At 52.6% G+C, this 10,000-nt stretch overlaps 1 protein-coding gene across 2 annotated transcripts in view; it reads left to right on the plus strand.

Annotated features, from left to right (window-relative positions):
- The window catches only part of LOC115542979 (target of Nesh-SH3-like), a 14,958-nt gene extending 5,782 nt beyond the window's left edge, over nt 1-9,176 (plus strand). Inside the window, exons 7-19 of one of the 2 annotated variants that reach the window (XM_030355501.1) lie at nt 126-165; nt 379-459; nt 811-930; nt 2,298-2,366; nt 2,829-2,996; nt 3,420-3,509; nt 3,754-3,963; nt 4,654-4,759; nt 5,737-5,816; nt 6,088-6,117; nt 7,649-7,807; nt 8,002-8,124; nt 8,491-9,176. In XM_030355501.1, the coding sequence (XP_030211361.1) occupies nt 126-165; nt 379-459; nt 811-930; nt 2,298-2,366; nt 2,829-2,996; nt 3,420-3,509; nt 3,754-3,963; nt 4,654-4,759; nt 5,737-5,816; nt 6,088-6,117; nt 7,649-7,807; nt 8,002-8,124; nt 8,491-8,606 (1,392 nt within the window). In that variant the 3' untranslated portion in view covers nt 8,607-9,176. Of the gene's footprint in view, nt 1-125; nt 166-378; nt 460-810; nt 931-2,297; nt 2,367-2,828; nt 3,003-3,419; nt 3,510-3,753; nt 3,964-4,653; nt 4,760-5,736; nt 5,817-6,087; nt 6,118-7,648; nt 7,808-8,001; nt 8,125-8,490 lie in introns of both variants that reach the window. The other variant, XM_030355500.1, reaches the window with a different exon arrangement.
- Nucleotides 9,177-10,000: the final 824 nt, after the last annotated feature.

Consider the following 10,000-nt stretch of genomic DNA (forward strand, 5'->3'; position numbering starts at 1 on the left):
AGGATCTGCATTCTGATTGGTTGGTGGGGGGTTGGGACCTCGATAGCATCATGTCGCGTCATAGTCATGTGACATCCTGTAAGGTCACGTTAGGTCATGCTCTGTCATGTTATGTCTTGTTCCAGAAACCTTTGGGACCCCGGGCCATGTTCCCTCCAAGACCAGGTGAGACCCTGAGACCGCCACACCAGACCCCCCTGCCCCTGATCTGGGTTCACTGATCTGGGTTCACTGATCTGGGTTCACTGATCTGGGTTCACTGATCTGGGTTCTGTGCTCTCTGATCTGGGTTCACTGATCTGGGTTCACTGATCTGTGTTCTCTGATCTGGGTTCTGTGCTCTCTGATCTGGGTTCTGTGCTCTCTGATCTGTTTCAGCTCTTTATAACCGGACCCGCCCTCCCCTCTCCTCTCTGATCAAACATCAGACCTTCCCTGGTTCCCCGCGGACCTCCTTTGGTGACTACCTCCTCCTGCCTCCTCATCCTGTCTCCTCCTCCTGTCTCCTCCTGTCTCCTCATTTAGAGCCTGGAGGCTGCTCTGTGATCCACTGGCTGGGTCTGCAGAGCCTGAAGGTTGCTCTGTGATCAACTGGCTGGGTCTGCTGAGCCTGGAGGCTGCTCTGTGATCCACTGGCTGGGTCTGCAGAGCCTGTAAGCTGCTCTGTGATCCACTGGCTGGGTCTGCAGAGCCTGTAAGCTGCTCTGTGATCCACTGGCTGGGTCTGCAGAGCCTGGAGGCTGCTCTGTGATCCACTGGCTCGGTCTGCAGAGCCTGGCTGCCTGCTAACAGTTCCTCCTCTCTCCCCAGCCAATCGAGACCCGCTCAGACCGCTGGTCCTCCCTCGCCCCGTCGTCTGGTCCCGGCCTCGCCAGGGTAAAAAGCATCCTCCATCCCTCCAGGGAAAACACCACCCTCCACCCCTTCACGGTAAACACCACCCTCCACTCGCCAGGGTCAACACCACCCTCCACCACCTGTGATTGTCGTTGAGTTTCTGGTCCGTCAGGGACCTCCTGGTCTCTCCAGAGGTTCTGGTCCATCAGGAGACCTCCTGGTCTCTCCAGAGGTTCTGGTCCATCAGGGACCTCCTGGTCTCTCCAGAGGTTCTGGTCCATCAATTGACCTCCTGGTCTCTCCAGAGGTTCTGGTCCATCAGGAGACCTCCTGGTCTCTCCAGAGGTTCTGGTCGCTCAATAGACCTCCTGGTCTCTCCAGAGGTTCCGGTCCATCAGGGACCTCCTGGTCTCTCCAGAGGTTCTGGTCCATCAGGAGACCTCCTGGTCTCTCCAGAGGTTCTGGTCGCTCAATAGACCTCCTGGTCTCTCGTGAGGTTCTGGTCCACCAGGAGACCTCCTGGTCTCTCCAGAGGCTCTGGTCCATCAGGAGACCTCCTGGACTATCCAGAGATTCTCCAGAGAAGATGGTAATGTTGTGCGTATTGTCAGCTTGTTCTGATGCACGAGACCGGAGGAAATGCATTGGAATGCGGTGGATCCAAGCCAGCTTGTGTTTCTAATGACCTCCCCGGGCCTCCTGTAAGTCGTAGGGGAGCATCCAACATGTTTCAACGGAGCGCTTCAGAAAAAAACTCATTTATTAAACAAAGAAAGTCAATTTGCCTGAGGATTGAATAATTGGCTGAGAAACATCCTTGGCGAAGAAAACTAAATGATAACTAGCAGCCGTGTTCCTGAACTGCAAAATCTTGGCAAAACCTTTAGCCATGGTACTAGTACTGCTGGTGCTGGTACTGCAGCCAGAGTACTCTAGACGGTACCAGTTCTACAGACGGGTCAGATGGCACTCGTACTACATGGCACAGCCATGGTGCTCACATCATCCTAGTACTAGATGGTACATGTACGTAGTTTGTGTTGTATGTATGTGCACTAGATCTAGCTCTGGATCAATGTGTTGATTGGCAGAAGGTGGTCTCTTGGGAGAGGCGGGTCGATGTGCTACAGGTTCATGAAGGAGGGTTTCAGCAGGTTTTGCAGCAGGTGTTTGGCTGAGAGAAGAACACTATCCACGGCAATAGATAAGGTATTCCCCTGGAACATTTAGCCACACTAGACGTTCTTCCCTGTTCTGTCCTCATAAAGACAAGGTGCATCCAAAGGCACTGAGTCCGGTACCCATAACCAATGCTCTATGCAGAGGAATAGTCTATACAAGATTACAGTAGAGTCTATACAGGTGTACAGTCTAGTCTATACCGGTGTACAGTTCCGCTTTATGTAGGAGTCCAGTTCCAGGTTTGTTTCTGACGTCCAGCTGTCTGTCCTCCCGTACAGGATATCCTGTCCGTCCTGCGATCCCAGTCGACCAGATCCCTAACCTGGTGGGCGAACTTGGAGACAAAGGTGAACCGCTGAGTCTGTGAACCATTGATCGGGAGAACGCAGTGCAGCTGCTTCTCACTTTGCTCTTCTCGTCTGTATTTTAAGTTCCGACTCCTTTCTGCCTTCCGCTCTTGTGGTGATACTGCGAACACATCTGAATGACGGTGGCACTGACCCATCGCAGAAAGGGTCAGCGTTACGGAGAGTGACACACTGCGACTCCCGCTGCATTCTTCTTGCTTCCCGTCGCTCTCCTACTCGCTCGCCCAGGCACCAGACCTGACCTGAGGTGTCCGGAGCACCCCCAGTGTGTGTGAACACATCTGACGCTGCTGATCTCCGGCTGTGTGTTGCCTGTGAGAGGGCGGCTCCGGATCAACTCCGGACCAACTCCGGACCAGATTCCCCGGAGCTCTTCTGGACTTCATGTGTGAAAGGCCAATACGCCGATGACCGAGCAGTTAGGATCTGTCTCCTGTGCAGACCAGCTCAGCCACTGGAAGCAGACGGAGAGGTTGTCGGGGGTGAAGCCCAACCTTCCCGCTGTGACGCCAAGGCCAAAGGGGCAGGAGGAGAGACAGATCACCAGGACCACCCCCACCACCAACCCCACCCCCACCACCACCACCAACCCCACCACCACCACCAGCAGTATGGGTAGCCTTGTCCTCTACATATACATCTGCCATTATAGAAACAGTGCTAACATGTAACAATAAGGGCACATTAACAATGAACATGGTTTTCATGTAAACTACGGTTTCAGACGTTTACAATCCGCTAGCTGTGTGTGTTTCAGACGTATACACTCAGCTAGCTGTGTGTGTTTCAGACGTACACACTCAGCTAGCTGCGTGTGTTTCAGACGTACACACTAAGCTAGCTGTGTGTGTTTCAGACGTACACACTCAGCTAGCTGTGTGTGTTTTAGACGTATACACTCAGCTAGCTGTGTGTGTTTCGGACGTACACACTCAGCTAGCTGCGTGTGTTTCAGACGTACACACTAAGCTAGCTGTGTGTGTTTCAGACGTTAACACTAAGCTAACGATATGCATTTCCTCATCTCATCAGCCAGTAGATTGGATCTCTGGGAGGAGTCAGAGGTGTTCAGCTCTCAGCCCAACTCAGACCTGGATGCCATGGGGAAGAAACGCTTCGTTGGTGAGGAAAGAAATACTGCTCTCGACCAGTATTAAAGCCTGCTCTACATGGAGCCTGTTCTGTATAATTAATACTATGTGAGACCTTTTCTAGGTAGGACCTGGTATCTATAAGACACCCTGACCTCCTGCCTCCACCCTGACTCCTCCCTGACTCCTCCCTGACTCCTCCCTGTTCTCCACCGTGACTCCTCCCTGTTCTCCTCCCTGTTCTCCTCCCTGTTCTCCACCCTGACTCCACCCAGCCCCTCACGTGGTGTACAAGACGGACAAGAGGCCTGAGGAGCCCTGCTCCGTCACCTCCTCCCTCCTCTTCTTCCCTGGAGAGAAGCCCGGCGAATCAGACGCCAGCACGCCACCCCAGGCCCCGCCCTCTAACCTCACCGTGGTAACGGTGGAGGGATGCCCCTCCTTCATCATCCTGGACTGGAAGAACACGGACAACCACACCCAAGGTTAGAGAACCACCACCAAAGTTATAGAACCATCACCGGTTTAGAGAACCACACCCGGGTTAAAGAACCACACCCAGTTTAGAGAACCACACTAAAAGGAAAATAATTCTCAAAACAAAAGTATTTTCTTCAAGTATAATTATTTACAATTTCAAACACAAATTATATAAACTAAAAAAAAACAGTTAGAGTACCAAACCCGGGCTAGACCAGAAGAACCCAGCTGGGTCGGACCAGGAGAACCCAGCTGGGTCGGACCAGGAGAACCCAGCTCCCGTCCTGTTCTCAGCCTCTACACGGAGCGCTGAGTGTTGGCGTTCTGAACCAGCAGATGGAGAACCGGTTAACGTTCCGCATGCTGCTGAGCACCACGCCTACATTCAAGATGTTCCCCAGACACCCCATGCTCCCCCCACCCACCCCTCAGTGGGGGGCCAGATGTTCCCCAGACACCCCGTGCTCCCACCACCCAGCCCTCAGTGGGGGGCCAGATGTTCCCCAGACACCCCGTGCTCCCCCCACCCAGCCCTCGGTGGGGGGCCAGATGTTCCCCAGACACCCCATGCTCCCACCACCCAGCCCTCAGTGGGGGGCCCGCACCAGATGTTCCTCAGAACAGATGTTCTTCAGAGCTTGTTCCGCGGCTGCTGTTCCGACCGCGGGTGTTGATGACGTCACCTTTCTCCCCAGAGTACGAGGTCATCTCCACGGCAACGGGACCGGACGGAGAGGAGGTGTCCGTCCTGATGACCGACCAGACGCACACGGTGGTGGAGAACCTCCGGCCTGAGAGCAGGTACCCTAGAACCAGGACACCTAGAACCAGGACACCTAGAACCAGGACACCTTGAACCAGGACACCTTGAACCATTAGACACTAGAACCAGGACACCTAGAGCCAGGACACCTAGAACCAGGACACCTAGAACCAGGACACCTTGAACCAGGACACCTTGAACCATGAGACACTAGAACCAGGACACCTTGAACCATGAGACACTAGAACCAGGACACCTAGAACCAGGACACCTAGAACCAGGACACCTAGAACCAGGACACCTTGAACCATTAGACACTAGAACCAGGACACCTAGAACACTAGAACCAGGACACCTAGAGCCAGGACACCTAGAACCAGGACAACTAGAACCAGGACACCTAGAACCAGGACACCTTGAACCATGAGACACTAGAACCAGGACACCTTGAACCATGAGACACTAGAACCAGGACAGCTAGAACCAGGACACCTAGAACCAGGACACCTAGAACCAGGACACCTAGAACCATGAGACACTAGAACCAGGACACCTTGAACCATGAGACACTAGAACCAGGACACCTTGAACCATGAGACACTAGAACCAGGACACCCTAGAACCAGGACACCTAGAACCAGGACACCTTGAACCATGAGACACTAGAACCAGGACACCTAGAACCAGGACACCTAGAACCATGAGGCATTAGAACCAGCACAGGCTAGAACCAGGACACCTAGAACCAGGACACCTAGAGCCAGGACACCTAGAAACAGGACACCTAGAACCATGAGACACTAGAACCAGGACACCCTAGAACCAGCATACCCTAGAACCAGGACACCTAGAGCCAGGACACCCTAGAACCAGGACACCTAGAACCAGGACACCTAGAACCTTTGAACCAGGAGAAGATAAGAACCAGTAGATCCGTCTCTCTCTCTCTCTCTCTCTCTCTCTCTCTCTCTCTCTCTCTCTCTCTCTCTCTCTCTCTCTCTCTCTCTCTCTCTAGTTATGCATTCAAGGTGAAACCTAAGAATGACCTTGGAGCCGGACCCCCCAGTGAGCCGGTGACCTTCAGCACAGAGTCAGGTACGACCTTTGACCCCTGGGTACAATATTGACGTCCTAGGTACTGACTACATAGAACCACAACCTACTGGTCCCCAATGATCTCTCTGTCTCTGTCTCTGTCTCTGTCTCTCTCTGTCTCTGTCTCTGTCTCTGTCTCTGTCTCTGTCTCTGTCTCTCTCTCTCTCTCTCTCTCTCTCTGTCTCTGTCTCTGTCTCTGTCTCTCTCTCTCTCTCTCTCTCTCTCTCTCTCTCTCTCTCTCTCTCTCTCTCTCTCTCTCTCTCTCTCTCAGCTGACCCACGCGTGAGTGAGAATGCCTCTGGTGAGTCCTCGTCTCTGAAAACCTACTTACACAGAATAACCCCAAATGACCTGCAATGTCTAACCCCAGCTGCTCATCAATGACCTGTCTCTGTACTGTCTAACCCCTACCTGCTCCTTAATGACCTGTCTCTGTACTGTCTAACCCCTACCTGCTCCTTAATGACCTGTCTCTGTACTGTCTAACCCCTACCTACTCCTTAATGACCTGTCTCTGTACTGTATAACCCCTACCTGCTCCTTAATGACCTGTCTCTGTACTGTCTAACCCCTACCTGCTCCTTAATGACCTGTCTCTGTACTGTCTAACCCCTACCTGCTCCTTAATGACCTGTCTCTGTACTGTCTAACCCCTACCTGCTCCTTAATGACCTGTATCTGTACTGTATAACCCCTACCTGCTCCTTAATGACCTGTCTCTGTACTGTATAACCCCTACCTGCTCCTTAATGACCTGTCTCTGTACTGTCTAACCCCTACCTGCTCCTTAATGACCTGTCTCTGTACTGTCTAACCCCTACCTGCTCCTTAATGACCTGTCTCTGTACTGTCTAACCCCTACCTGCTCCTTAATGACCTGTCTCTGTACTGTCTAACCCCTACCTGCTCCTTAATGACCTCTCTGTACTGTCTAACCCCTACCTGCTCCTTAATGACCTATCTCTGTACTGTCTAACCCCTACCTGCTCCTTAATGACCTCTCTGTACTGTCTAACCCCTACCTGCTCCTTAATGACCTCTCTGTACTGTCTAACCCCTACCTGCTCCTTAATGACCTGTCTCTGTACTGTCTACCCCCTACCTGCTCCTTAATGACCTCTCTCTGTAACCCCTACCTGCTCCTTAATGACCTGTCTCTGTACTGTCTAACCCCTACCTGCTCCTTAATGACCTGTCTCTGTACTGTCTAACCCCTACCTGCTTCTTAATGACCTGTCTCTGTACTGTCTAACCCCTACCTGCTCCTTAATGACCTGTCTCTGTACTGTCTAACCCCTACCTGCTCCTTAATGACCTGTCTCTGTACTGTCTAACCCCTACCTGCTCCTTAATGACCTGTCTCTGTACTGTCTTACCCCTACCTGCTCCTTAATGACCTCTCTGTACTGTCTAACCCCTACCTGCTCCTTAATGACCTATCTCTGTACTGTCTAACCCCTACCTGCTCCTTAATGACCTCTCTGTACTGTCTAACCCCTACCTGCTCCTTAATGACCTGTCTCTGTACTGTCTACCCCCTACCTGCTCCTTAATGACCTCTCTCTGTAACCCCTACCTGCTCCTTAATGACCTGTCTCTGTACTGTCTAACCCCTACCTGCTCCTTAATGACCTGTCTCTGTACTGTCTAACCCCTACCTGCTTCTTAATGACCTGTCTCTGTACTGTCTAACCCCTACCTGCTCCTTAATGACCTGTCTCTGTACTGTCTAACCCCTACCTGTTCCTTAGTGACCTGTCTGTACTGTCTAACCCCTACCTGCTCCTTAACGACCTGTCTACTGTCTAACCCTCCTGGTGGGCGGGGTTCAGGTAAAGACGCCATCTGGACGCGGTTCCCGTTCCGGACGGCCCCGCCCTCTGACTGTACCGGCCAGCAGTACGTCAAGCGCACCTGGTACCGCAAGTTTGTGGGCGTGCAGCTCTGCAACTCGCTGCGCTACAAGATCTACCTGAGTGACTCGCTCACAGGTAACACACCTGGTGACACAGGAGAGTGAGGAGCAGGTAGGGTTAGACAGTCCAGAGACAGGTCCCTCTGGACCAGGAAGGGGTGGTGATGATGGTGATGATGATGATGATGGTGGTGGTGGTGATGGTGATGATGGTGGTGATGATGATGGGGGTGGTGGTGATGGTGGTGACGGCGGTGGCGGTCTGTCCAGGTCAGTTCTACGACATCGGGGACGAGGCGGGCTTCGGAGAGGACCACTGTCAGTTCGTGGACTCCTTCCTGGACGGGAGGACCGGCCCACAGCTCCGCCCCCAACAGCTGCCGCCGCGCACAGGTGACCCTCGCCCTCCAGAGCCCCTCACAGCCCCTTGTTACCCCGGTTACCCTTACCGTGGTAACCCGGGCCTTTTCCTCCGCTGCGTGATGGTGCGGGTAACCGCGGTTACCGGGGTCTCTGCCTGTTGGCTGATGTTGCGGGTCACCGTGGTAACAGGGGTCCTTGGCCTGTTGTGTGATGGTGTTGGTCACCGTGGTAACCGGGGTATCTGCCCGTTGTGTGATGTTGATGTTGAGGGTCACCGCGGTAATCGGGGTCTTCGCCCGGTTGCATCATGTTGCGGATCACCGTGGTAACAGGGGTCCTTGCCCGTTGCGTGATGTTGAGGGTCACCGTGGTAACCAGGGTCTCTGCCCTGTCCAGGGTTCTACCGGGCTGCGCGGCAGGAGCCCGTCCGCCTGGGGCCGCTGGGCGCCGGCGCCCCCGCCGGCTACGTGTCCTGGTACGAGTGCGGAACGCCCATCCCGGGCCGCTGGTAGACCCGCCCCCGAGACAGGAAGTGGAGGATTTTGTCACTTCCTGAGTCCCTCCCGAGACCCGGTGTTGTAAATACAGACAGAACTATCAGGAGACTAGTACGGATCTATAGCGTGTACTTGTACACAGAGGAATATGTAGTACCTTGTACTACCGCCAAGTGGATTAATATCAGGATGGTTCTAGACCAGCCGGTTCTACGGGTGGACCTGGTCCTCGAGACCAGAAGGTTCCAGTTGAGAGGGTTCTGCTGGTTTTACAGGAAGCTTCCCAGTACAACCAGAGTCTGCTCCTGGTTTTACAGGGAGCGTCCCAGTGTACCCAGTACTTTGAGCTGACAGGGGGGCCAGTCAGAGTCCCCCTTCCACGCTTTGCACAACAGAAATGTATTCTCTGTAAATGGAGAGGATGTCTATTTTTTCACAAAATTTTTGTAAATCACATTATTCCCACCTCCTCTGCAAACAACATTCACGTTTTATTCTCTTGGATGTTGGAGGATGTGTCTTCCATCTTCAATGCACTCAAACTCTTAAGTGGATTTTCTGATAATAAAAAACAATCAAAGATAAAAGACTCCAGGGTTTTCGTGGTATCCTTTATTAAGCTTTAAGGAAGTTTTAGAGCAAGGTTTAAAGTGGTTAGTTGAGTAAGTTAGTTGTCTATGCAGGACAAATTAAACCCCTGGTCGTACTTAAGTTCACTTCCGGGTATGACAGGAAGTAGGAAATGTTCCACTAAAGGAACAAATTTAAGGACGCTAGGGGTGCTAGCTGCTGCTAAGTGTCTGTTATACAGCTTGTCCTCAAGGCTTCTTATTGGATGAGCCGAATTGTTTAAACTCATCGTTACAAAACTGATCTGGTAGGGTTGGTCCAATTTGGTCCAGATAGCGACAGAGTCTTTTCTACTGGAGACTACCCAGTAGTATCAGCCTTATAATGTTTCTATTGGGAGCTTCCGAGTACAACCACAGTCTGCTGCTCGCTCTACTGGGGACTGACCAGTACAAACACAATCTCATACTGGTTCTACTAAAAGCTATCCAGTACGACCACCGTTTTCTCCAGGTGGAGCAGAGCTGGAGAGGAGAGAGGAGAGAGAGGAGAGGAGAGGAGGAGAGGAGAGGAGGAGAGAAGAGAGGTGAGGAAAGAGGAGAGGAGAGGAGGAGAGGAGAGGAGAGAGGAGAGGAGGAGAGAAGAGAGGTGAGGAAAGAGGAGAGGAAAGGGGGAGAGAAGAGAGGTGAGGAGAGAGGTGAGGAAAGGAGGAGAGGATAGAAAATAAGGAGAGTAGAGAGGACGGGAAAAGGACAGAGGAGGAGGGAGGAGGTCTAGGCCTTGGCAGGGCGAACATCCATGTGAAAAGCATCAACAGATGAGTCAGGGAGGACATGAAT

This window comes from Gadus morhua, chromosome 4 (assembly GCF_902167405.1).
Source record: "Gadus morhua chromosome 4, gadMor3.0, whole genome shotgun sequence".
Taxonomy (NCBI): Eukaryota; Metazoa; Chordata; class Actinopteri; order Gadiformes; family Gadidae; genus Gadus; species Gadus morhua.